The sequence below is a fragment of the Lathamus discolor genome, chromosome 2 (genome assembly GCF_037157495.1).
Source record: "Lathamus discolor isolate bLatDis1 chromosome 2, bLatDis1.hap1, whole genome shotgun sequence".
Lineage (NCBI taxonomy): Eukaryota > Metazoa > Chordata > Aves > Psittaciformes > Psittacidae > Lathamus > Lathamus discolor.
The window spans coordinates 156,997,968-157,025,207 of record NC_088885.1 but is presented as its reverse complement, the minus strand read 5'-3'; the positions used below and the strand labels follow the sequence as shown (position 1 = coordinate 157,025,207).

Sequence of the window (27,240 nt, the reverse complement as noted above, 5' to 3'; positions counted from 1 at the left end):
CAGCCGTGGTGAGTTTATCTCAGGGGGAAGCAGAGCCTGCAAGGAAAGTGGTGATGGGTGGGAATGTCAGTGGAAAAGCACAGCGAGTTCCGGGAGAACAGGTTTTCCATCCCGTCTTACAGGAGCATTGCAAGCTTTGAGCAAAGATCCTGGCTTCTGTGGTCCAAGTGGGGAGGGTGAGCTGCTCCAGGGGGTTCAGCATTCTGAATGAGGCCTAAAATCCTGTGTGAGACAGCTCCCACCTTGCTCCCATCCCTCAGCCACGCTTCCAGTCTCTATCAGCTGCCAAAATCTGATTTTCTCAGTAGGGACTGGAAAACCACCCCTGGGATGTCCCATCCATCCTCTGCACCCCAGCAGAGTCTGAACTTTGCAGAGCATCCTTGCAGGGCTCTGGGATAGTGTTACCCACTAAGCCAGTCAGGAGTGATGGGATGTGATTGACAAGGGGGTTCAGTGCAACTAAGTGGGGCAGGGACATGCAAGGGTCTGCAAAGGAGGTGGGGTGAGCTCAGTGCTGAAATCCCCTTCAGTTTTGGCCCTTTCCCAGCTCCAGCCCCCTCTAAGCTCCTGTCCAAAAGTCCAGCTGTAAAACCATGGGCACAGAGATGCTCTGTGCACTGGAGCATCACCAGGGCTCACACATGCTGCCAATAGTAGATAATTAGTGCCCTGCCTGGAGGAAAGTCCATGATTTAAACATCCACACTAGACACATTGAGGAGAGCAGCCCTGCTTCCCCCTGCCACCTCCCCTGGCTGTATTCCCCTTTGCTATTTCATCTTTTGCTATTTGATGTTTTCATTCCACTTGTGAAGCAGGAGCTGTCGAGCAGGTTGTAAATGATGCTCAGGCAGGTTGTAAATGATGCTCGAGCAGGTTGTATATGAATCTCAAGCAGGTTGTAAATGATGCTCAGGCATGGAGCAGCCCAGCAACAGCACCCAGGCAGTGTGATGAGCTGGTTGGTACTCAGCACACCTCCCTGCTGCCACCTTGTCTCATTGCATCAAGGTTAAACAGCCCAGAGGGGAATGTTTCTGGGTGCCGGGGCATCAGGAGGAGAGGCGAAAGGGGTTCATGCTGGCCTGGCTCGGGTTACTTATGTGCTTATGGTCTATTTTGAGGCTCTGTCCACATGGCATTAAGCAGCTGCTGACCCAGGGAAAGGACCAGCTTCAAAACAAGAGTCTGGTATGTAACGACCCAGGGAAGCACTGGGTTTCCCTTGGCAATGAGCAGAGCTGCAGCACGCTTATCCCCCCTCTGGGCCCATCCTCTCTTGGCTTGTGCCATTCCCACAGTGAGAATTGACTTTCTTATTTAATTCTTCCCATTGGGAAGAATTATTTAATTCTTCCCATTGGGAAGAATTGGAAGCAAAGATGCCCCAGGATGTGAGGATGCGGTACTTCATAGGGAGAGATGTGCCGGCGGTGATGGGGATGCGGATGAGCAAGCAGGGAGACACATCCAACACCAGCGCTGGCAAAACTGCTCACCCGCCTCCCCCTCCTCTGCTCCCCCCCTCCCCAGGAAAGCTCATTTGCAGGCAGCTTAGTTTGCCTAAGAGCATTAGAGGTGCATTTGGTGGACATTAGTCGCTCGAGCAGCACCGGGAGCATGTGGCCGATTAGCGCTGCATTTGGGGCAGGAACACTCGCTGTGCGTTTTAGGAATGCAAAGGTGAGGTCTGGGGGACAGGATGGGTGCCAGGGGGGTCAACTCACATGGTTCAGGTGCCTAAATACACCATTGGGTGCTGATGTTGGGTGGCATGAGAGTAAGCCATGTGCTTTTCCCTTTTGCCAGGGGAAATGTGTGTTCTCCCCCTGGCTTTCCACTGCCACTTCAGCTTTCAGAGGGTATTTCAACTTTGAATACCATCTCACTTTATAGACTTCAGCAAAGATGAGGATTCTCAGGGATGCTCATCTGGGATGCGGGTGCTGGTACATTTGGGGTCACCGTATCCCTTTGCATACCAATGATGGGATTCTCGGAGCAAGCCTGGGAAGAAGAACACCCTCACCATCACGTTTCCCTTTCCTTCCCTTACAGCCTCGCTGTCCGCTGGGATTTATGGAGGTGCTGAGGAGCAGCTCTGAGCCCCGCAGCCCCCACCAGCTCGCCCCATAAAGCAGTGCCCGGCCACCTCCTCTCGTCTCCCCCAGCATCCCGACCCTCCGACTCAACCATTCAAGGCTCCTGTGCATGGATCGCCCCAGCGAGGCGCCGCTGCCGGACGCCGCCGACGCCGCCCCGTAGGCTCCCGGCCCCCCGTGCCGCCCCCAAGTACTCCACATACCCCGATGGGGTAACGTGACGGGGGTCACCCTCCCGCCACCTCCAACACCCCCCATATGCAGAGGCCTTTCTAGAGCGCCCGGGAGCGCGCGGCAGCCGCTCGCCGTCGCACACGCACCAAGGACGCCGACACTACAGCAAAGGGATTCTTGGTTTTGGTTTGGTTTTGGGCTTTTTTTTTTTTAATTATTATTATTATTATCATTAATATTATTTTTTGCCCGTCTGGCTTTTCCCCCCTTCCCACCCCGGGGAGCTTGCGGTGTTGTTGAGGAAGCCGGCGCGCTCCCAAGAGCTGGGATTATTTGCACAACGTCTGTATATTGAGTTCTCGATCCTGTTTTGGGGTTATTTTTGAAGCGCAGAGGGGTCATTGGGGCTTTTTTGTTTCCCCCCCCACCCTCCACGCCACACTTTCTCTTGGTTTTTTTGCCCCCACTGCCATCAGCATCACCTCACCCTCCTCCTGTCCCAGCATGGCTCGGATGAACCGCCCTGCGCCGGTGGAGGTCTGCTACAAAAACATGAGGTTCCTCATCACACACAACCCCACCAATGCCACGCTCAACACCTTCTTGGAGGTAAGGAGAAGAGGATGGAAGTGGGGGACTGGGGCCCTGCTGTGTATTTTGGGGCTAAAAGCCAATATTGAGATGCAACAGGGACCAGCACTGTGTAGTATGAGGCAGTAGCACATCCGCTTTGGTACCATGGACTCTGGTAGCATCCCAGGCTGGTGAGTCCAATCGCCACTGGTGGAAGGATCTTCTGGAGGACCCCAAGTGGAGTGTTTGGATGTGGTAGAGGTGAAGTAGTTTCCCCATTCCTGCTGCATCCGCTGCCAGCTCCGCCACATCGCATCAAGGTGCTTTGCTATGATGCATAAGGAGGCACACAACCTCCCCTGCATCTCCTGACACCTCAATATAAGGACTTCTCATCCCAAATATCTCAACGTCTTTCAATGCCCAGAGTGTTTTCGGTGGTTTAGAAGGAGCTGGAGGGCTCAATGCTGCATGAGCCAGTGATGGTGCCCTGCCTGGAAGCACTGGCTGCAGCAGGGAGTTGGGGGGGGAATAGTGGATGCATATCCATGATCCAAGGTAAAAGGCTTCAACTTGCTCATCTTATCAATGCCTAGAGGAAACACCATGTCCTGCAGGCTCAGTCAAGCCAGCACAAGCAGCTTCTGCTCCTGAGGAGTCGTTTTGGAATGCTGTGTCTTCCCAGGAGGACCTGAGGCTGCACATGTGGCTGGTGAAGGATTTTTGCCTTAGACCTAAACCACTTTGAGGTCCATTGTGCTGGCACCAGTGGCATCCTCTTGAGTTCAAGGAAACCCCTTCAATGCACACCCAAACCCCCACATGTGAGCACCACCGGCTCAGAGAGCCGCAGGAAGGTGGTTGCAGTTTGGGGACAGCCCCCACATTGCCCTGCACACTGTGCACAAGGCAATGGGGACACCACCAGTGGGAGCAGGGGGAAATTCACTTCCCTCCAGCCTGTTGGATTTTAGGCAGAGCTGCCAAGCATGTGGGGCTTTGTCTGGCAAGTGCATGTGGGGAATGAAGGAGATGGATCACTGAAGGGGATGATCTCACATGTGCCGGTGTGCCGGCACGTAATCCAGGGGCAATCCTCGCAGCGGGTGACAAGCCAGGCTGGAAGCAGCCCAAATCCCACACCCCAGCCTGCAGCGCGTTGGAATGATGATGGGATATGGCAGCGAGGATGAGAAGGAGCCCCTGAGCAGTGTGCAAGATGCTGAGTGTAGTTGGTGGGATGCACTATGACCCCCCCCACCCACCTCTATGCATTCTGCAGCAGGAGTTGCCACCTCCCTGGGCACAAATGATTTCTCTTTTGGGGGACTTGAGCCCATATCAGGGATGTTTCTTTGCATGCAGTGTAAAGGCCTTGGTGGTGTGGCTGTCAGGGCTTACAAACAGATGGCCCTGTTGGCACTCATGACTCCAAGGAGCTGTGAAGGTATTGAGTGAAGATCTTACATGGATTTGGTGCCCTGAGGTTTCATGTTCCCTTGTGTTTCCCAGGGTGGATGGGCCACGGGGGGTGTTGCTTAGTGTCCAGAGATGGGGCACGGTGCTGTTGTATTAGGGACTGCGGTGGTCCCGTGGTGATAGCAGGGTTTTGGATGTGTTTGGGTTAAGTGGGGTGCAACTGGCAGGGTTTTTAGACCCCTCTTTCTCCTTCCCTCCCAAGGACCTGAAGAAATACGGTGCCACCACGGTTGTGCGAGTGTGCGAAGTGACCTATGACAAGACCCCCCTGGAGAAGGATGGCATCACCGTCATGGTAAGTGGGCAGCAGGATAGGTGCAGGGTGGGTTGCTTTTAAATACCCCCATCCCTCCTGTCTGCCAACACCCTGCATGTCACATAGACCAAAGCAGCATCGCGCTTGCCCAGGAGGAGGGTTTGAAGCCCAAATTCATCCTCAGGGCAATGCAGATGAGCTCTGAGATGGGGCTGGTGCTATAGAAAGAGCAAGCGCTGCCTACACACCGAAACTGTGACTCATGTGGTTGAGTCGGCAGCTGCCTCCCCTGCCTGTCGCTCGGGCTCTAAAGCATCCAGGGGGTGAGAGTGCCTGATCCCACATGGAAGCTGCTCATGGTTCCTGTTACCCACAGTGTTGCCTTACCCAGGGTGGGGTGTGTGGGCTTTTTGCTCTTCCAGCAGCCAGTGCAGCTCAGGGGGATGAAAGGCAGCAGGCAGCAAGCAGGGAAAGGCAAAGAGGCAGAGCAGGCAGCTGCCTGGGCTGCATCCCGGCTGATAAGTAATTGGAGATGATGTCAGGCGTGATTGCCCTGCCAAGGAGCTCAGCTCCAGCTGGAAAGGGAGGCTTTGCTCATTTAGGAAAGGGTTTGGAAGTGCCTCATGTCTCCTGGGGTGGTCCTCTGTGCGTAGGCCCTCTCTCTATAGCTCTCTCTGTATAATGTATGTCCTACAGAGATAGCTAGCTACACCCTAGATCCTGTTGGATGTAGATAGATCCTATGTCTCTAGATAGTGTTCGTTCAGATGTATAACTCTTCAGATATAAATGCTATGTCTCTGTAGGGTACATCTTACAGAGAAAGATAGCTGTATCCTACATATGGAATCTGTATGTAGGATATCATATCTGCTCACTTACACACCAAATTCTGCCTTTTATCCTGGAGTCCTTCAGTCTCCGTTTCTCTATCTAGGCTATACATACTTCTCTAAATATCTATATATAGAGAGATCTATATCTAGGGTATTTTTTTGATAGGGAGATATCAATATCCTAGATACAGAAACTGTATAAGACACTATGGAAACTATATAGCTTCTTTATGTATTTCTATAACTTTCTATATATAGAAACTATATGAGTTATATAGAGAGATAGCTATATCCTATATATCTATGGACAGATGTACCTATGCAGATAGATAGATATCTCTATGTATACCTATATCAAATATATAGCCTATATCTATATATCCTACCCCTTTCTTTGGGGAAGAGACACAAGTTAGTTGAGGTCTGAGTCTGGTGTAGTGTGCCTCAGTCCAGCATCCACAGCCACGGTGCCCACACATACAGCGGTCCCATCGTGGGTATGCTCCATGGGTGTTTTGGACACCTCCTCTGCTTTTGGCTCCTCTGTGTGCCACAGGGATCCCAAGCAATCTCTAGAGCTGATGGCAGTTACCAAGTTGTGCCAGATGCAGGTGATCCATGCCATGAACATCTGCTTGGCAACTCTTGCAGCAGGTCAGAGATGGGGCAGAAGGTCTGTAGGAGGACTAATATTGTACGGGTTTCACTGTAGAAGGGTTTATGGTGCAGGATGGATATACCAGTAGTGCTTAATATCCTCATCAGTAACACAGACAGTTGGATTGAGTGCACCCTCAGCAAGTTTGCAGATGACACCAAGCTGAGTGGTGTGGTCGATACTCTAGAGGGAAGGGATGCAATCCAAAGGGACCTGGACACGCTGGAAGAGGGAACCTCCATGTGAACCTCATGAAATTCAGTAAGGCCAAGTGTAAGGTTCTATAGCTGGGCCAGGGCAGTTCCCAGTATCAGTGGAGACCGGGTGATAAATATATTAAGAGCAGCCCTGCAGAGAAGGATCTGGGGGTCCTGATGCATGAAAAATGGGATGTGAGCCAGCAGTGTGCGCTTGCAGCCCAGAGAGCCAACTGTATCCAGAGCAGCACTGAAAGGAGCGTGACCAGCAGGTCAAGGGAGGTGATTCTCCCCATGTACTATTCCACCTGAAGTACTGTGTCCAGCTCTGGGGTCCTCAGCACGGGAATGTCATGGACCTGTTGTAGCAGATCCAGAAGACGGAAATGATCAGAGAGCTGGATCACCTCTGCTATGAGGAAAGGCTGAGAGAGTTGGGGCTGTTCAGCCTGGAGACAAGAAGGTTAAGGAGAGATCCCATTGCAGCCTTTCGGTATAGAAAGAGGGCTTACAGGAAGGATGGAGAAAGAGTTTTTGGCAGGGCCTGTAGGGACAGGACAAGGGGCAATGAATTTGTACTGAGAGGGTAGGTTTAGATTGGATATAAGGAAGAAATTTGTTATGAGTGCTGAGGTGCTGGCACGGGGTGCCCGGAGGAGCCGTACCTGCCCCATCCCTGGCAGTGTTCAAGGCCAGGTTGGACACAGGGGCTTGGAGCAAGCTGCTCCAGTGGAAGGTGTCCCTGCCCATGGCAGGGGTTGGAGCTGGATGAGCTTTAAGGTCCTTTCCAACCCGAGCCACTCTGTGAGCTGATAGTGTGTGGTACCAGTGTCATCCCTGCTGTGAACCCCGTGACCTGAACTCATGGCTGAAGCAGTACTTTCTGGGCACTGTGGGGAGGAGATGTTCTTGCAGGACAGGCCACAGGCTGTGCAGGGTGGGCTGGCTCAACGTTAGAATACCCTGAAGCCCAGTGTGCTCCTTTCCTAGCGCAGCCCAAGTGCAATCACATTACCTGTTCAAACACTTCAGTAAAGCAGCTTCTTTTGCCATCTGACCCCCACGATGACTGCAGCTTAGTGACTCATTGCTCAAGCACAAGGATTATGGCCTGTGCTTCCCTCCCACTGGGGCTCACCACCATACTGCATACACTCCAAGTGATGCTGCCCTGCCTGTGTCCCTCTTTCCCACTGCTGCATAACCAGTGGCCATGCTCCTCCTTCCAGATCCATCTGGGGAGAGAAATCCACATTCTGGGAGAGCCTTGCAGCCTCGACTGGCTGCCAGTGCCCATGGGGTGAGACCATTCTTTTCCCAAAATGCTGCAACAGTCACTGCAAGGAGGGGAACCCTTTTCCCTCATAGCGGAGCCCAAGGCTGGGGGTGCTTAATGCAACACCCGTTTTACCCACATTATTGTAGATGTTGAGTTCATACCGCTTGAGGATGAAGCTCCAAAGAAGATCGGCTTTGTTCTTGTCCCTTAAGAGCCTTTCCTGAAGGATGTTGTTTAAATGGCCCTATTTGGAGGAGTCTCCCTTCATTTCTCTATAGGGCTGTGTTGGGGGATCCCCAGAGCATCCTTTCAGGACTTGTTTGTTCATTGTCCCTTCCATTTGTTGCAGATGCTGAGTTTCAGCACAGCATCAGACCCTGAGATTTCAGCCATCTCCAAACCACCTTTGCTCAAATATTCATAGAATCATAGAATGGTTTGGATTGGAAAGGACCTTAAAATCGCCCAGTTCCAACCCCCTGCTATGGGCAGGGATGCCTCCCATTAAACCATGTCACCCAAACTCCTACAAAGTCCCTCAGTGGCTCCCAAAGCTCAGTGTGGTCAGTGAATGGGAAGGAGGCAGCCAATGGCTACCCTGGTCTACATAGGAGGACATGGGGACCATGTCACAGATCCCGTAGGCACTCCTGGAGGCTGAACCTGTCCATAGGAAACGGGAGGACCCCAGACCTAGACTTGAAAGGCATCGAACAGCATCGCCATGAGTGAAAAGCAATCCCTGCGTTTTCATCCATGGCCTTAGGAGCATTTCTCTGTTCCCTGACTTCGCCCCGCTCCCTGCAGGATTGGCCGTTTGATGATGGAGCGCCTCCTCCCAGCAAGATAGTGGAAGATTGGCTCAACTTGTTGAAGACCAAGTTCTGCGAAGACCCCGGCTGCTGCGTGGCCGTGCACTGCGTGGCCGGCCTGGGGCGGTAAGTCAGAGCCCAGCACCCCTTATTGCACCCTCCCTGTGAAAGGAGGAGAGGGAAAGCCGTGTCCACTCCTCCTTCCCTTCCCTAGTCCCCCTTGGAACAGGGGTTTTGCATGCATTAAAACTTTAGTGGGAATAAGTGTTGATGGCAGGGTCTGCTGCCTGTGCTTCTCCTTGCACTGCCTATGGCCAGCTCCTGGGCACTGGGGTAGACCAGGGTGGCTTGGTGCTGCCCTGCCGTTGCTCTTTGTTCCTTTGTTCCTTGTTTGTCATCGCTGTTTTCCTTTTGCTAAGAGTTCATCATGGAAATACTTGCAAAATGCCTCCCGCTCCAACGGGGAACTGATGCTCTTTGAGAGCTGCTGCATTGTGTTACTCCCCCTGCTATAAGTCAGGTTTTGCATGTATATTTGCATCCATATTTCCGGTAGATTTGCCTCCAAAGTCCTCCTGCTCACTAGGCAAGGAGCAAACAACTGCCCTGTTATCCCAGAATGCTCCTTGGGCCATCACTTGCAGCTGAATGGCAAGAACGATGAACTGAAAGCCACCACTGCCCATAGCACCACTATTACAGCCCATGGCATGTCCCCCTGTGCCAGGATGGGATGTCACCCGCTGGGCTGCATGGCTGGGGATTGACCACCGCTGCCATTGCCTTTCAGCGCTCCCGTCCTCGTCGCACTGGCCTTGATTGAGAGCGGGATGAAGTATGAAGATGCCATCCAGTTCATCCGACAGTAAGTCAGAGTGGTGTTTCGGTGTCAGGGGAGAAAGCAACCCCTCTCCAGGGCAATGGAGAGATCTGGAGTGTCCAAGGGGCTTTGCAGGGTGCTGCATTGCTTTTCATAGAGTCATAGAATCAACTGGGTTGGAAAAGACCTTTAAGATTATCAAGTCCAACCTCAATGTCTCTCTTGTAGTGAGGGGCCCAGAGGTGAACCCAGGATTTGAGGTGGAGCCTCACCAGTGCCCAGTGCAGAGCCACAGCCACTGCCCTGGCCCTGCTGCCTCACAGGTGCTGATACAAGCCAGGATGCTCCTTGCCTTCTTGGCTGTCTGGGCACAAGCTGCTCATGTTCAGCTCCATCAATCAGCACCCCCAGGTCTTTTTCCACCGGGCAGCTTTGCAGCTTACCTGCTGATGTAACCTGGAAAAGGAAAAGGGAGGTGCTGCCATCAAGCACCTTTGCATCAAGAGGCTGGGAGCATCCCTGAGGGGCTTTGCATCCTGCTTCTGGCAGCTACCCTAGTTGTCCTTCACAATTCTCTGTATCCTGAGACTCAGAGGGTAGATGAGGAAGATGGGGTCAGTCCCTGTCTCCATCCCTGGAGGATGCACATAGCCACAGGTTCCAAAATCCATTCACGCTCCAAACAGGGGGGTTCAGCCCCCAGCAGGGTGGGTTTGGGATGGGGGGATCTCCTGCCACTCCACTGACTGTGCTGACCCCTCTGTCCCTGCAGGAAGCGCAGAGGAGCCATCAACAGCAAGCAGCTGACGTACTTGGAAAAATACCGACCAAAGCAGAGACTCCGATTTAAGGACCCTCATAACCACAAGAACAAATGCTGCATCATGTAACCTCAATGACCTCTTGCCAAAACCCGTGCACACAGACACCCGGGCGCTCACACACATCCCAACCCCTTCACCTCCTCGCCCAGCCCTGCGCATCCCCACACGCTGCCCCATGCCAGGGCTGGGGTAGTGGGGTACATGGAGCACCACCAACATGTGCCAGCACCCACAGCACCATCATCTTGGACCCCTGTAAAGGGCCGCTCTCTCCAGCTATAGCTCAAGGAGGGAAGGCAGCGCTGCCCTTTGTTTCTTGGCATTAGCAGTGAGCTCGTGATGGTTCTTCATTGCCTTCCTCCTCCTCCTCCTCCTCCCTTTCCCTTCCCGTTGCACTTAGAGGGATGGGAGAAGGGTGCTTGGTTTGGGGTGATGCAGGCAGGATGGTGCTAGCTGAGAAGGGATGGGGAGCAGGAGGGCTGGAACACCCCCATCAAAACCCTTTTCCCACCTCTTCCCTATAAATAAGGGCTGCAGCAGCAGGGACAGAGGTGGGGATGGCACAGTGGCCTCAGGGGGAAGATGGTAGCAGGGAGAGGTGAAGGGGGCTCAGCTTTGTGCTGGCCTTGTGGCCATGGAAAGGGATAAGCTAAGTCCTCCCCTTGCACCATTCCCTTTCTCCTGGATCCTTTAGCACTTCACCATCTCCCCATTACCTTGATGCCATCCAGGATGCTGCACATGGGGCTTGCTGCCATCCAGGATGCTGCACATGGGGCTTGCTGCATAAGGCGACCATGGCAGGGCTGTAAGGCACCCACTTTGCCAGGGTGCAGGCTCAGCGCTGATGCCCCCCAAAGTCTGGGTGCTCTTACAGCTTCCAGATTCAATGCACAGAGTGGTGGGTTCTCATCTGCCATGTCCCCACCACTCATCCATGGTGCAAGCCCCAGTTCTGCCTGCAATACCCATGGGGATGTGCCTCTTGGAGCACATCCATGTCCTCTACCATGTTTGCTGGCCAAGGGGCTGTGCTGCAGCTTCCCTGGGGGATTTTGGGTGCTCCTGGCAAGAGCACATCACCAAACTTGGCTCCTGCCTTTCCCACAGCTCCAACACTGCATATGGCACCCCAAACCCCCCCCAGCACGTGCCCTGGTGGGGTGGACTCAGAGCTGCCCCTTAGCCCAGACATTAGACATCTCTTCCACTCTCTGCCTTTGAACGCTTGCAGCAGCTGGAGCAATGGGCACATAGGGGCAGGGGTGGGTTTTCTTTTGATGAGGATAAGAAGAAATTTGCTAATTAAAGGTAAAAAAACCTGAAGAAAATAAGCTGTGTTCCGCACGTCCTCTGGCCTTTCTTTCTCCCATCTGAGATCCATGGCACTGGGTCACAACTGGGTACCATCCACTGTCAACTGTGGCCCAGTGGATGCTCTGGGTGTCCCTTGGGCTCTCTGCTGCTCACCCCTCAGCTGCAGAGCATTGCAGTCTTGGGGACAAGGAGGGCTAGATACCCAGTGTCTTGTGGTTTTAGGCTGCCCAACTTGAGGTGCCTTCAGTGCCCTGTGTTGGGTATCTCCAAAGGTTTGTGTGCCTTGCAAAACATAGGTTACCCAGAGATGTTGGCTTCAGAGGGTTCATCTATTGGGATGAAGGGTGAGGAAGGCTGGTCAGACACCTACAATACCTGCAGAAGGGTAGGGGATGGCTTTATGCCACCACACGTAGGCAGAGGAGGAGCTTGGAGCCGTTCCCAGTGTGACTCCTCTTCTCCAAATGGGAGTGAGTCCCACTCTACAGCAGGAATGGCCATCTGATGGACGGGCTATGGTGCTGAGCGAGGTGGGACCATAATGCATGGCTCCAGGGTTGGCATTCCGCACACCTTGGCCTGTCCAAGCCTCCATACTGTGGGACACCCCTTGGTCCTTTGAGCTTCTCCTGCCCCATAGTAGACTGTTGAGTCCTGTGTCCCATGGGAAAGATGGAAATGGTTGAACAGTCTGCATTGGTTGGGAAGGGTGAGAGATTGTGCTGATAAAAGCCCGATCCTGTATTACAGCAGTTGTTAGGTGGTCACTACCCCTTCCTGCCTTGGTGTGTCCTCCTGCTGCTACAATAGGTACTGCTTTGTCCCCGGGACAATAGGAGGTGGCTTGGCAATGAGGTTGGAACAGCCCCAGTCCCTGTTATCTGGGAGACTTCACAGTCCCGTGTGCTTCCTGGTCACAACAGGCTGTGCCATGACTTGCAAAGAGTGAGGATAAAGCTTTGGGAACAGTTGCTTTGCAGTCTTGGAAATGTTTCTGCCCTGCTAAGAGGAGAACAAATGTTTTCTTCACGCATGCTTATGGATCCATCACATGGCGAATGGTCCAGGGCTTCAGACATGATGCTTTTGAGTTGGGGTCAGGATAGGGACAGAGGAGCTTGAATTCAGCCTCCTTTGGCCATGGGGACTCTTCACCTCCTCCATGCAGGGTTTGATGGTGGAAGTGCTCAGTGCTGAGCTCTGATTGTACTCTGAAATCTCAGCTTGGTGGGCTTGTTTGGAGGGAACACAGAGGGGAGAGGAGGCTTTGCAGTGCTCTTCGCTTTATGTAGCATCAACCCAACCACCTTAAAAACAGGGAGCTTCCAGTTCTGGACCTGGTGCAATCCATGTGGCCAAATCCTGACCACCCCTGGCTGGCAGAGCAACATCTTCATCCCCTTATGAGTCACTGCAAAAAAAGAGAAAATAATGATGGTGTAATTGTACTTTTTTCTCTTTTAATGGGCATCTCCCCCGTGTCCTGGAACTTTGCTGTCACCTACCAGGTATTAGCTCCTAGGTGTTTCAGCCTAGAGATGGATACAGAAACATTGACGATGGGTTTCCCAGCCAGGTTTTGAGTTAGAAACCTCAAAGAGCCAAGTTCTGTCACTAAAATCATGGCATAGTTGGGGAAGAGGTAAAGTTGGAGCTCAGCAGACACACAGCACCAGAGCAAGGCCTAAGTGGCCGATGGCTCATGGTTTTGGGCTGGTTTTGGGGTCTCCTTGTACTCTGATCCCTGTTTCACTTCAGATGCGAAGATACTGAAAGGAGATCCTTAAAAATCTGACTTACTTGTCAATTCTGTTATGGCTCCAGTTGTCTCCATTAGGTCCTGGCTCATGTCATTGGAGACACTCCATGGGTTTGCCTGCAAACCAGCCACCTTATCCTGCCCTTTTCTGCAGAAGCAAAGGCACGAACTGGGTGTTACAGATACCTGCCTTCCTTAATCTCTCCATGGAAAGCGTCCATCTTCCCATAGTTCACAGGGACAGGGCTTCAGACTGGTGGCAGATGGAGATCCAGAGACCCAAGGGGTGGCAAAGCAGAGATGCCCGATCCATCAAGCCAAGAGCTTGTAGGCTCATTTAGGAATCAGGGCTGAATCATGGCATAAATCTGAGCAGGAACTGATAGTTGTGTCCTCACCAGTGGCACCGTGTGCATTTCAGTTACATGGCTCATGTGTCCCTTGTGTTCTCCCTGTTTGCCAGTGGGATGGAGCGGGTGTTGGGAGCAGAGGGAAGGGAAGGCAATGGAAATGCCCAGCTCTGTTTAACCAAGGTCTGGTGATGCTTATTGAGACTTCACATCTGTAAGTTCATGGAATGAGTCTTGCAATGAGGCTGATACCGCGGTGCTTGGGCTGAGAGCTTTGGGTGAGGAGCCTTTATGAGTAACACATTACCCGAGGAAGCAGAGTCTTGCTCTATCTACAATAGAAAGAGTTGGGGTTGGTTTAATTTTGTCCCTGGGTTGGTTTGGTTTCTATTAGTCCCAGTGGGAAAAACTCCCAGGGAGACCCGTGACTTCCATGCAGTTTCCAGCCTCTTCCATCTCCTTTGCTTCCAGCGGGCTGGGAAGGTGCAGTTTGCCGGTGGATTTCAGTGGGATGCTGTCTGCTGGGAGGAAAATGCTGCTGCTTTCTTTGTGCAGGGTGTTGGGGGTCACGGGCTGGCTGTGGTCCTGCAGACATTCCTGGGAATGGGGGGGCATTCCAATGATGATCTCCCAATGAACTCTCCACTTCCCTGCTGTGTCTTTCTGTGCAACAAAGAGCTGCATATTTTCCTTTCTAACTCCATGGGCAACCCTAGTAGTGTGTAGATTAAGCCCAGATGACTTATTTTGGGGGGGGGGGGGGGGGCGTGTATTTTGTTTCTTCTGGTCTGAGCCATAGCTAAGTTATTATACCCAATGCTTTTTGTATCGGATGGCATCACTTTGAATATGCAGATGAGGTATAGGATCTTGACACTTTATAACCTTTTTAAGAAAGAAACTTGTCTGTTTACTTACATCTTGTGTAAAAAAAGGAGTAAAAACCAGCCCTGTATGCCTTTGAGTAATCACTTTTTGTTGTTGTTGTAATGAAATGATGGTGGTTACACTCCAGCAGCGAAATAAACAGCGTTCACTGTTTTGTACATCCCTGTGTGCTACTAATGGGGATTTCACATGGGGAGGCAAAGGCAGCGCCAAACTCTGGCCAAGGGATGGTAAAGGGATGCATGCAGGGGTGTGTTGGGGTCCTGCTGCTGCCCCTTAGCTGGAGACCTCAGCCCGCATCCCAAATGTGTCATCCCATCCCAATGGTTGTCATCCCATCCTGTCATCCCAGTCACCTTTTTAGGGAACTCCCAGGCAGACAATGGAGGTGGTTGGCAAGGGTTGGACCTATTGCACTTACATGGATAGGCTGCAGCCAGATTAGATAAAGTGGAGCCCAAGCCAGAGGATGAATTCCCCAGTGCCAAGGCAGGTTGTAGGGGTGCACCCAGGGCTCCAAGTGATCACGTAAAGCCCTTTTCCCTATGGGCTGCTTTCTGTCCCAACAAACATAGTTAAATCTAACGCTGCAGAGCATGAGAGCTCACACCACCACCATATTCCTACAAGACCGATGAAAACAGCAGCTGTAGGAAAGACCTAAGTGGTATGGCCTAACCTTGGTTGGATACCCAAGCGTCCACCTGGAGAAGACGTAACACGCACACTACTATTGGGCATCTCGGTGCTCCACCACTGGACACAAACCCATGCTTTGCTCATGAAACCATTTGGGGTTTAATTGCCCTCCATGACCAAGGCAAAGACCAGAGTCTCCATGGAGTCTGAGGAGCAGGAGATTGCATGAACAGGCTGGTTAGCAGGAAAAGCTGATGCTAACTGTGTGAGCTCTGGAATAATTGCAAAGGGTTGGGTGGGATAAGCAGGGAAGTGGGGAGGAAACTCCCCTCGTGCTGCTGTAGGCTCCGGAAGGCTTTTAAGCGAGATACCAGCTTGGAAAAGGGGGATGCTGCAGTGGGACAGCATGGCCAGCACTGCCCTTGGATTGCCCTGGAGCTCTCCAAGGCAGATCCTCATCTGCTCACAGGCTTTGAACCACACAGCTGCGAGGGGCACAGCCTCCGTGGTTGCGCAATGAGCGAGTGGGGCTCCAATCAGGCTAATTGCTGCCTCACCTCTCAGCGAGGAGGCCAGGGGGACTTCTGAGCACTGGAGCAACACCCGCGCGCTCTCCTGCCCGGACACGCTGCCTCCTACCTGCCCACATTCCTCCTGGCTCTCCGTCACCAGAAACGTGCACCCCTGTGCATCCTGAATCCCTGTGTTAGGCTGCTCCATGAGCAAGTCCTTGCCCTCCCTAAGAGAAGCACAGTGAAAATCCATGATTTGGAGTTTATGGAAAGGTCTAAGTTGGGCTCTCAAAGACCCTGGGGTGTCTTCTGAATGAGTGCCATGGTCTGCGGTGCCTTAGCCAATACTCATTTGAGGTGGGTACCTACCATCATGGCCACGCATTGCAGTGCCTTCAGTCCTGCCAATGCCAAAATCAGTGAGATCCACTCAAAGTGGGTGTCCACAGTGCGGTCTCATCCCTGGCTCCCCCTTCCAGTCAGCAGGGATCAAGCAAGGAGTCAACTGAAGATTCAGGAGGGACCAATCTCATCCTGGCACCACCACAGAGGGACCCCAGATGCTCAGCTCACGCAGAGACATCCATGCTGCAGACACCCAAAGCCTCGGGAGATGACCCATGGTCCAGAGCTGACCCTGCCAATATTAACAACCCATCTCTCTGCTCTCTGCAGAGCCAGAGGCAGAGGCTGCAGGGTCTTCAATGGTCTTCAGTAAAGTCTGGACCAGCAATGGTCCAGGCGCGTGGGACTGGATAAAAGCACTTTGTGAGGGCCACCTTGCTCCCTATTTGCTCTGTGATGAAGCCTTCCTGGACCGCTGCAGGCTGCCACAGCCAACACCAGCTCTTGTTGGGCACAGCTCTCATCGCCGCTCCTACTCGGGATCAGCCCTTTTGCAACATCTCCACCTGAGGTGCTGTCTTTAAGGGATCTTACAGCTTCCCTCCATGACCAGGGACATATGGGCCACCAGGGATAGGATGTGCCATGATGGGAGGCTGCAGGGATAAAGGTCTCAGCATCTATGGGATCCTATGGGTCTGGGCAGGAGGCAGAGGAGGTGCTGCCCTGCTCGCACTGCGGTATCTGGAAACCCCCATGCTTGTAGGTATGAAAATGTAGGGCAGAGCTTGGGTTGGGAAGAAAATTAAGATGTTTTCAACAAACGCAGCTGAAAAGTCAAGTGGGGAATTAGGCTCCGCTTGGCAAAGGTGCAGCAATGCAATTGCCAAGGGTGGGTTTTGTCCTGGGAGCTTTCCCTGCAAGCAGGGCAAGGAGGGGAAGGCGAAACTCCTCACCCAGACTTACATGACCATCCCCATGGCTCAGAACAGGGGCTCTCTGTGCCGTGACCACAGCAAGGAGCTGCTCATTGGGCAGGAATGCGCTTTAAGCGTTGGAGACAACAAGTATTTGAGTGGCAGGAGGGGAAGAGGCTCGCACAGAGCCTGGAATGGGCTGAGTCACTCGCTGCCGGCGTCAGCAGCAGAGGGGGAAGATGCCAAGCAGCCACCTGGAGCTGTGTCAGCGCATCCTTAAGGAGAAAAAGGAAAAGGAGGGAAGAAAATCAACCGTCGGCTTCTCCTGCATCCCATTGGAGAGCTCTATGTGCTGCAGGCAGGCAGGGAGCTCCCTGGCTTGGAAAATGCCCTTCCCTGGCTGCAGGTGCTGGTTTCTGTTGCAACATCTCCCTTGGGGCTCACGGAGCAGAGCATCATCTCCCACAGCAACCAGGCAGCCTCCAGGGACGTGTCACAGCCAAGCTGGGGCTCGGTCCAAGGGCTGGGGGTGGGAGATGATTACAGACCTGATGGGAGAAGCAGGATGCGAGAGCTGCCTCCGCCTGGCAGAGATAACCGGCTGCAGCCAGGGACTGACTCACCTCAGCCGGGGCATCTCGTCTGGATATCAGGTAGAGACAGGGAGAAGCAATGCATTTAAATGAGCTCTGATCTTTAAAGCAAACAGCACCAGCTTGTTTTTGCAGCGCTCAGGCTGCTGTGGGTGACAGAGATGGGTGGGCAGATGCGTTTTGAGTGCATGGTTCAAGGCATGGGTGCTCAGGGCTCAAAAGCAGGGGTCTTTCCATGATAAAGGGTTATCATGAAAACTCACCTGGTGCTGCCAAGTGCCAGGGCCAAACAGCTTGGGGCTTGCTAGGGGTTGCAAATCTGCTAGGTTGAAGGAGGCAACACAGCTTTGTAGTGCAGAGTTAGACAGGTCTTGGGTGACACGGTTTAGTGCGAGGTGTCCCTGCCCATGGCAGGGGGTTGGAACTGGATGATCTTCAGGTCCAACCCAAACCGTTCCATGATTCTATGTCTGTAACTACCCCAGCCAAATGACAGGCTCGGGAAGCGAAACTGAGTCCTGGCTGCAGCTCCTCAATTTCTTCTATCATCTGCAGTCTCCATCCCAAGAGGGTTTCAGCTCAAAGCCATAAGCAACAGGACTGATCCCCGCTGCTGACCGTGCTTTGAGCAGGAGACCTCCTGAGATCCCTTCCAGCCTGAACTCTCTTGTAGTCTCATGATGATCCCAGAGAAGAAAAGTGAATCTTATAGCTCATAGGGTGCAACACTGGGTCACTGAAAGAGACTCCAGAGAGATGCTCCCCTTGGGGCACATAACTCTTGGGGCAACCGTGTCCTCTAGCTCCTTTCGTCAGGGTCCTTATGGACCAACTCCAGCTCCTTTTGTCAGGGTCCTTATGGACCAACTCCAGCTCCTTTTGTCAGGGTCCTTATGGACCAACTCCAGCTCCTTCTGTTAGGGTTAAGGTATCCATAGCTGCAGAGGATGTAATGTCCAGACTGCATGCTCCCCACATAGACAAGTCAGTATTCTCTCTACAGTGTGAACACAAGTACTATATGTTGTACCCGATTTCAGACTGCATCTAAAGCAGTTAAATCACTTGCCTACATGCACCCCTCACTCAACCTGTCATCTGTTTCCTATTGGGAATGTTTCTATTATGGGATGCATGTTTGCCAAATGCAAAGCCCTGCAGAGAGATGTCTCTGGCTCCGTCAGTTGTCACCATGCATGTCACACCACGAAAATGAGCTCCAGCCCATTGCACTTCCATCACTAAGCCCACCAGTGGGGTCCTCTTCCATCTTGATGGGCTAAATGGAATGGAATGAAGAAGTCTGAAAGGAAACAGCTTCATACCAAGAAGGACTGACCAGTCCCTGTGTCTGTCCTCACCCACCTCATTTTTCTCCTCTCTCAGCTTCTTCAGGAGCTATTTTGCCTTTATTTCCAGCTCACTGGTGGGGAAGGCTGCATGGCTTTGGGCCTAGGATTTTCCACTGAAGAAACAGATCCAGTCACTAGCAATTCCCCATTGATCACCACTTCTTGAGATCTGTCACTGAGCCAACTCTTAGCTCATTCAACATGTGCTCGACTGATGTGTGGTGCTTTTTTCTCCCCACTGGAATGCCACGCTGCACAAATCTCACCCTTTACGAGCACATTGCATATGCAGTTATGTTTATGAACCAACCTTGTGATCTACAAGAATGAAATCAAGCTGGTACAAGACCCCTTTTCCATAAAACCGCATTGACTGGCATTTATTGTTTCTCTTTATGCTTTCATGAATCAGATTTGAGATCAGACTGTTATTATTAGCCATCAGCCTGTTATTATTAGCCTGACATCACCCCTCGATATGTCTGGCCTACAAAGGCAGTTGAGCTGCTCAGCAGGCTCCTGAGGCTTAGAACTGTATTAGTACGGGTACTGGTGACCAGAAGAAGATGTTGGCCCATGCATCAAAGCCTTTGCATCTTCCAAGGAACTAAGCTCCAATCTTGCTTTGGTTGAGCCTGAAATAGCTGCTCGACATTCAAGAACCAGTTTCCTTGTTGCATTCTAAAGCTCAGGTAGAGGATAGATGTAATGGCAGCTTCTAAGTCCACATGGGCTCACTGCATCTCCCTATGGCCTTGCGCTGTGGCCAAGAAGAGGAGGTGGTTGAATGGAGCCTGGCAGGATACCCCAAGGAGCTTAACTCACCTCTCTGAGCTGCTGGAGATGCACAGTGATGGTGATCCTGCAACCCCCTTTCTGTGTGAGAGCAGCACGTTGAGGTCTTTGTCCCTGCAGGACAGCAGGGATCAGGCTGGGTGTGAGGCTGTCCCAGCTCTGATAACTTTAGGAAGCAGCGGCACCGTGTCTAGAACATCAAACCCATACCGAAATCAAGGGGTGAAGCAGATGATCTGCTGAGACCACACCATCAAACCCTACCTGCCTGTTTCCATACGGACCCTCATGCTGCCCTATCTTAGGCTCCATTTGGAAAGGAGCTACCCTTATTTTATCCCATGTGTGCAGCTTAATCCACAACACACGTTTGAATCCCTGACCCACTGGGTCCCCTGGAAACCCCTTAAACTCCACTGTAAAAGAGAAAAGGACCTGGTACAAAGCCATATCCCGGTGCTCAGCTCCATCACCTTCTTGCTCTGAGCTCACACCCACCCCAGTTTTTTCCTCTCGCAGCCTGTGCTACCATAAAGCATTTGCATGCTACAAACCCCGCCAGCACAAAGAGCCAGCTGCCCACCCATGCTCTCAGCCACCAGCATAGAGAATCCCCGTCCTTAAGGACGCAGCCTTGAACAAAAGCCAGGGAAATAAAACAGCACAAAGCAAGCTCCTCTGCAGCCTGACCTTTCATTGCCTGTCAGGGGCTGCCAAACCAAACTGCGCCGCGGGTCCTTCCCACTCCCTGTATCGCATCCGAGACTGCGGCTCACGCGGCCGCAACCCCGGCTGTGTCATTGAGTGTCCCCAGGATGATAACGGGGGGGATCCTGGGGCAGTGTGGCTGGCTTCCTGTGCCTTCATCCAGGGAAAGGGGCCCTGGGTGGGAATGACACCGGCGTGAGCTGCGGTGCAGGGTGGGATCTGTAGTGTCCGGTATATAGGGATGGGATCCTGGCATATAAGGCAGAGAAGGAAGGTTGGAAAGCATCCACAGCCCCTCAGGGTTGAGCACATTGGAAGGACCAGAGGGTTTAAATCATCTTCTGTCCTCCAGGATCCATTTGTGCCACTTCAGGAGGAAAAGAAAAGGAAATAATCCCCCTGTGAATGCCTGGTGCCAGCTGCCAGAAGAAAAGCTTGGCTCAGTCTGTGCTTGCCTTTCTTTTGCTGCCCTCCACATTTCCCCCCACTAAGCCTGAGAGCTCCTGAGGACACGAGCTGAGCTCCAGCATCCAAGAGCCCTTCCCCTGGATGTGGAGAGCTGTGTCCTCCCTGCCTGCGAGCACACAGCCAGGGCCTGTCCACATCAGACAGAGCTGGCTGCCTCTAATTAGCAGTGGGTGATAAATCCAGAGGGGAGATGACAAACCGGCGGGATGAATCCAAGCATCCTGCCCTTTCAATTCTCTTCCTCCCATCACACACAGCCAGGCTTGCCAGTCCTATCATCTCCTGTGGCAAAAAGCCATCCCTCCAGGATGGGGAATGAGCACGATGCCTGTGTGTGCAGCCCCATCTGATGGACTAAGTGAATGGGGCATTTGCTCTGTGCACTCCCGTTGGGAAGCAGAGGATGTCCTGGCCTTCCTGCACTGCTGATGGTGGAAGGAGATGCCATGAGGTCTCCCCTGTTTGGCCATGGAGGGGTTCAGCCACATTGGCCAGCACGGACATGCAGTGCTAACTGGCCTGGGACCCTACACCAAGCACTGCTTGGAGCAGACAGCTTGGGTGAAGAACCATCCCTCTCATGGTTTGTTCAGTGTCTCCTACGAAATAGGCTGTTGCAGCTGGGATTTGTGGAAATGTGTGTCCTGCTGTGGACAGCCAGGAGAGGTGATTCCTGGCTTCCATCCCTCTATAGTCCAGCCCAGCACGGAGACTGGGAAGGGCTTTTAATGCTAGTGTGCCATGCATGAGGCTGCATGGAGACCCAAGAAGCAAGACCTGGGGGATGTCAGTGCAAGCCCTAGTGCTAGTGTGACACGTTAGTGGAAAGGGAGCAGGAACATCAAGAAGAGTGGGATGAAGCCAAGTAGACTTGGAGCAGGACAATAGCAGAATGCAGAGTTATCTGGTCTTTCTGCCATCCTTTTCCTCCACAGTACAAGGGGACAGACCACGCCTGCAGACTGATGCATCAGCTGGGTGGCACATCATGCCCAAAGCTGTGGTCCACTTTGCCACCCATCCCAACCCATCCCAATGTCTCCTGCTCACTGTACATCCATGCCCCTGCCCCAGTGTCCCCACCCAGGGTAAGGCCCTGATGACCCAAAATGCCACCTCCGAGCATTTCCACCTGGGAGAGCTGCTGGTTTGGGACCTTTTATGGCAGGGTTGGATGGGCAGAGGCAGGCACCAGTGTGAAGGGGCTCCCATAGATGGAGAGACACAGCTCAGCCCATTTTTCACCCATGATCTCAGCAAGGCTCTGCCCTGCATCCTGCCAAGCACAGGGAGGGCCCCCTCAGTGCTACTGCCCAAGGGCAGTGGCTGCTTTTCCCCTGCAAATCTGGAGGGAACATAATGTCCTTGAGGGCTCTTCTACTCAGCATCCCTGGGGTTGAAGCTGCCTGGGGTGATTCACGTAAATCTTGCTTCTTTAAAGAAAACAAGGGGAAGAAGCTGGGGTGTGGTGTAAAAGCTCTGCCAAGAGCATCCCTGCTGTGCTTGCAAAGCTTTCCCTGGTGTCTTGCAACCCTGCTTGGCGATTGGCACTATTGGGAGACCATAAACCATCACTGGTTTGGGGGACCGCCAGCCCCAGGGGTGATGGAGAACAGTGTCTGCTCTGCAGACCTACACAGGCTGCTCTGAACCCAGCCCTGCTGCTGGCTGGGGTGGATGAGTTGTGAATTCATCCCCTTCTGAGGAACTGAACGGACTCTCATGACTGTTTGTCAGCTCTGCACCCCTGAAAGGGAAGCGTGGACCTCACTGGGGAGTTTCTTCACAGCCTTCTACAGGCGTGCTTTGGTTTGTGCTGCATTTCCCATTGCATCAGACTTCCTTGCAAGGGAACTAAAAACTGAGAGAGGATGTAGGAAGATGCAAGCTTCAGTTTGGGCTTAGGTGAGGCGGGATGCATGCTGGAGAGAGGAGGAAAGGAAGAGCTGCAAGATGCGGTTTCATAATGGTGCCTGGTTGTGTGCAGGAGCACCTAACTCAGAGCTGGAGGCTTGTGGAGGCATTTCAGATCCTACTAGCAACCTGGGGACACAAACATCACTGCTAGTTGTAGGAAGAGGCAGTAGGTGAGGGTATGGATGCAGAGTTGGTGAGGTCTGGAGGCTTGGGGTGTTGTACATCCTTGACTCATCCACTGCTCTACCGGTAAATAAATCAGTTCTCCCCTGTTGGAGCAGCCTGACTCACTCCCTCATGTCTGCAGGCGTAGATGCTCCCTCATGTCTGCGCTCTGGTCTGTAGAAGGGTCTCTTGGAACCTGGAGGAGAGCAGATTTGCTAGGGATGGTGGAAGGACCCTGTGCGTACCAAGTATTATTGTTGTGTCTCCGCTGTGAGAGAACCAAGGCAGCGCATAACTTATCTCCATAAGGTCTCACCATATGGTGTTGGAGGCATTGTTACCTTGGAGGTAAAGAAGACAAGTTCAGCAAGCTGGGAGATGTCCCATCTCATCTGGGAGTGCCCCAGGACCAGAGGGAACATTGCCCAGCACTGGCAAAGACTCACTACAGACTCACTACATCCCTGTCCCTCAGCCCCATGCTGAGTGCCAGGAGCAAGTAGTTACAGGAGCTTCTTCCTGAAATAACTTCCTTGATGCTGCCTTCAGAGCTGCTGGACCAAGCCCTTCCTGGATGAAATTGGTCAGGACCACCCCAAGCACTTACTCCTAGATACTGGATGCTGGCTGTTAAGAAGTCTGTCTCCAGATCAGGGGGCCTAGAAGGATGCACAAGTGAGACTGCTCTTCCAAAGATCCTCCAAGAGGAACCCCACACCACCTTGGGAACACATTATTTTTACTGAAGCCACACATCTCACCATCTTAGGTAGAGTATTCCTCATGGAGTGAAAAGGTCAGGGAGTTAGGAACTGTCTTCTGATGGGTATTTATTAGTAGTAACGTACCGAACGTGGTTTTCCTAGACTTGGATCAAACACCATAGGCAACGTGCACTCCAAATGAACAAGAGCTGAGCAAAATGTCCAACTACCTTTTCAGTTTGCAATGGATGTTTAGGTGCTACCTAAACCAAACTGGGTAATGGGAGCTGAAACCCATGAGCTACCTCATGAGCTTTGACTCAGGTCTTTTTCTTCTGTAAGTCATTTGGACTCATTTCTATGTGTCACTATTTGAGGAGCTGACATTGAAAATATGGTCCCAGATAGATGTGAGTAAAGACCTTTGATTTTGGGTGTCTTTATCTTAAGTACACAATTTGAATGCTCTTGGGAGTTTTTCTCTGCTTTCTTCCATTGTAAATGGGATGGATAATAATGTGTTCATAGGCAGCCATATGAGGTGCTGGCTTACTGGGCTAATAATTACCATGAAAAGATTAACAAAGGGCAGATATTTGAATGGTTGTTTGAAGTCCTATTTCTGGTTAAAAGCAGAAAGGGTCGAGTGCCTTGACTTGTGCACCAGCCACTCGTTGGATCCATAGGATTTGCGTTCCCTGTGTTCTTGGACTAAGTTAACAAATATTTACAGGCTGAGGCTCTGATTCTGTGCTTAAATCTCCTTGGCCTCAGCAGCACTTAAATGCAACCTTGTGCAACTCGCTAAATTTGAGGACCTTGGATTTTGTTGGATAACAAAGACAACGTGTGTCATTGCCAAATTAAGGGTCATTGAGTCACGCTGCTGGCTGGCATGGAGCTCTTTGTCCCTTTTTTCTCTCTTAAATGGTGAAATAGAATCATAGAATCATGGAACGTTAAGGTTGGAAAGGATCTTAACATCATCCATTTCCACCCCCCTGCCATGGCCAGGGACACCTCACACTAAACCATGTCACCCCAGGCTCTGTCCAACGTAGCCTTGAACACTGCCAGGGATGGAGCATTCACGGCTTCCTTGGGCACCCTGTGCCAGTGCCTCACCACCCTCACAGTAAAGAACTTCTTCCTTATATCTAACCTGAGCTTCCCCTGTTTCAGTTTGAACCCATATAGTAGCTGATCAGGTGTTTTTCACATGTGTTTGCTGGTTTTGTGCGCCAGTATTGTTGATTTTGCATGAAAATCTTTCAGCCTGGATTCCGAGTTTGCAGAGTTCACACTTTGTGATTTGTTATTGCAGCAATCAGGAGATTTTCTCACATCCACCAGGTGAAGAAAGATTGGTGAGAATGTCCCTTTTGTGAGTGAAAATGCAGAGGGACTCACTCAGAAGGTGGTCGGGAGTCACTTCTCCCCAGGACTGGTTCATCTCTCATAAAGCACCTCAGGAGATCAAACGCCCCTTTACATTGTGCGTGCATTTCTTTTTTCCTTGCTCTTGCACTCCCTCTGCTGATCCAAATGATCTATTGGAACAGAGTAGTGCTGCTGCCAGGGCTAAGCAAAAAAAAGTTGTATAGCAAAAAAATGCACCCGCTCATCCCAGATGGAAATTACCCAAAGTTCAGAGGGTAGAAGGCCCAAAAACATAGTGAAAAGTGGAGATGTGGCATATAACGTCTGAAAGGCAGTCCCAGCCTGAGCGTTACCTTCTTCAAACCCCAAATCCCTCCCCTTCAAAGCTCCCATCTCAGGACAAGCTCAAAAGTGGCACCAGCTTCTTCAACGGGCCAAGAGCCCGAGTGTTGTCTGAGGTAGACCTGAGCTCCCTCTTCACTCCAGAAGTGGCCAGTGTGGAGGTCATCGGACTGATGGGATGATTCAGGCTAGGAGGGACCTCAGAACATTTCTAGTCCAAACTTCACTCAAAGCAGAGCCAGCTTCAACAATCAGCCCTGGTTGTTCAGAGCTTTCCTCAGTCTGGTCCTGGAAACCTCCAACAATGAGGACCACAAAACCCATCCCAGTGTTTGACATCTTCACAACCCAGCCCCTCTCCGAGACAGCACCAAAGTCTTGAGCTGGCACAGCCAAGGCTGTATCATGTGGACATTTCTTCACATCAGCTTTTGTCACCACTAAAACTAAGTCCTAGGTGCAGAAGAGCAGCTCAGCTGAACCTTTGGAAACAAGCAGGTGCCCAGGTTTATAAAGCAAAGCTGCCAACCGTCTTTCCCTGGTGCACTCACAAACCAAACCAGTGGTGTCCAGAACTGGAAAACCAGACCTCCAGCAGTTTTAAAAGACGTTTTGGCCATGGCTGGTACTGTCTCACCTTAGCAAATCAGGCCCATAAGAGCCATTACCCACCACCGATACATGCGCCATAAGCAGAGAAAGGAGGTAAAGACTCATATCAGCATCAGCAGCTTTCCCTTGCAGCTTGAAGCTTGAGGGACCCTTTGCATGGTATCACAGAATCATAGAGTTACAGAATGGTTTGGGTTGGAAAGGGCCTCAAGATCATCCAGTTCCAACCCCCTGCCATGGGCAGGGATGCCTCACAGTAGACTATGTCACCCAAGGCTCTGTCCAACAGGGTGAGATGTGGACAGGAGTCAGCTATCCACTTCTCCATCTCTTCACAGAACAAAGCTGTCCACTGCTCCCTTTTTCTCCCCAGCTCAGGTAATGGTGGCTCTTTGCAGCCTGAAATACCTGGGAGAAGATGAGGTAGCAAGGGACTCGCCTTCCTACACCCTCTCTAAACCAAGACAATATATATAATCATAGAATATTATATATATTATATATATATATTATATATATATATATATATTATATATATAAGGTTGGAAAGGACCTTAAGATCATTCAGTTCCAACACGTCTGTCACTCACCCTCTTCTGTGGATGCATCTCAGTCCTTTGGGGTGAACTTTGGCTCTTCACTGGGTACCTACCTCTCAAAACAACAAACCCCAAATAAGAAGCCTCATTGCATTGTTCAGCTTTGGAGGCAAGCTCTGTACGCCAGAAGAAACATAACCCACTGGGCCTCAGTCAACCTTTCCCCAAACCGCTTTGCCTCTCATAAGCTTAAGAGATAAGAACTAATGGGGCTGCTGGGAAGCAGGGGAGAAGTAGAGAATTGCTCCATGTGTCCTTTTGAAGGTCCCCAAAGGAAAAGGTCTCTGACAAGGAGTTTATTTTCATTAAAAATGGCAGGCCCAGCTCAACCAGTCAAATAAACAAAGCAAGTCTGTAGAACAGCAAGTGCAAAAGGTCCTGGGTTATTTATAAAGGGCTTTCAAGTATATTAGGCCTAACACCAAGATAAATCAACCCTGCCAGGATTCCAGAGGCATATCACATGTGGCTCTAGCTGTTGTCAGCTTTGTGCTGGAATATATTTAGTGCCCTGCTATCTTCCAGGCCTTCCCTGCTTTTTCCCTAGTGACTGCCCTTTGAAAATGAATACACTGAGACCAGACACAGGGTCCTGTCTCCAGGCACATATTGACCAGCTCAGAGCCTTCGGAAGTGTTTAAAGTGTTTAAATCCTCTTGCATTCAACAGGTATTTTGCTGCCCAACACGAACCTCTTCAAGACCAGGTTTGCTCAAGCCAACAGGGTTTTATTCTGAGACAATTTAATGCAGAAGGTCACCAACTTCTACCATTGTGAACTTCAAGTAAATCTGAGGGATTGTTTCTGAGCTGGTCAGAAGGAAGATGAGGATGTTTGGGATCTCGTGGGACTTGTTCACACGGC

General features: G+C 51.7%; 1 protein-coding gene across 7 annotated transcripts in view; it reads left to right on the top strand.

Moving 5' to 3' along the window:
- Window positions 1–11,347, top strand: part of PTP4A3 (protein tyrosine phosphatase 4A3) — a 45,528-nt gene extending 34,181 nt beyond the window's left edge. For all 7 annotated transcript variants that reach the window (XM_065669033.1, XM_065669040.1, XM_065669038.1 and 4 more), the window contains 5 exons: window positions 2,062–2,888; window positions 4,534–4,626; window positions 8,365–8,495; window positions 9,160–9,234; window positions 9,962–11,347. In XM_065669033.1, the coding sequence (XP_065525105.1) occupies window positions 2,784–2,888; window positions 4,534–4,626; window positions 8,365–8,495; window positions 9,160–9,234; window positions 9,962–10,079 (522 nt within the window). In that variant the 5' untranslated portion in view covers window positions 2,062–2,783 and the 3' untranslated portion in view covers window positions 10,080–11,347. The remainder of the gene's footprint in view (window positions 1–2,061; window positions 2,889–4,533; window positions 4,627–8,364; window positions 8,496–9,159; window positions 9,235–9,961) is intronic.
- The last annotated feature ends 15,893 nt before the right edge of the window (window positions 11,348–27,240 follow it).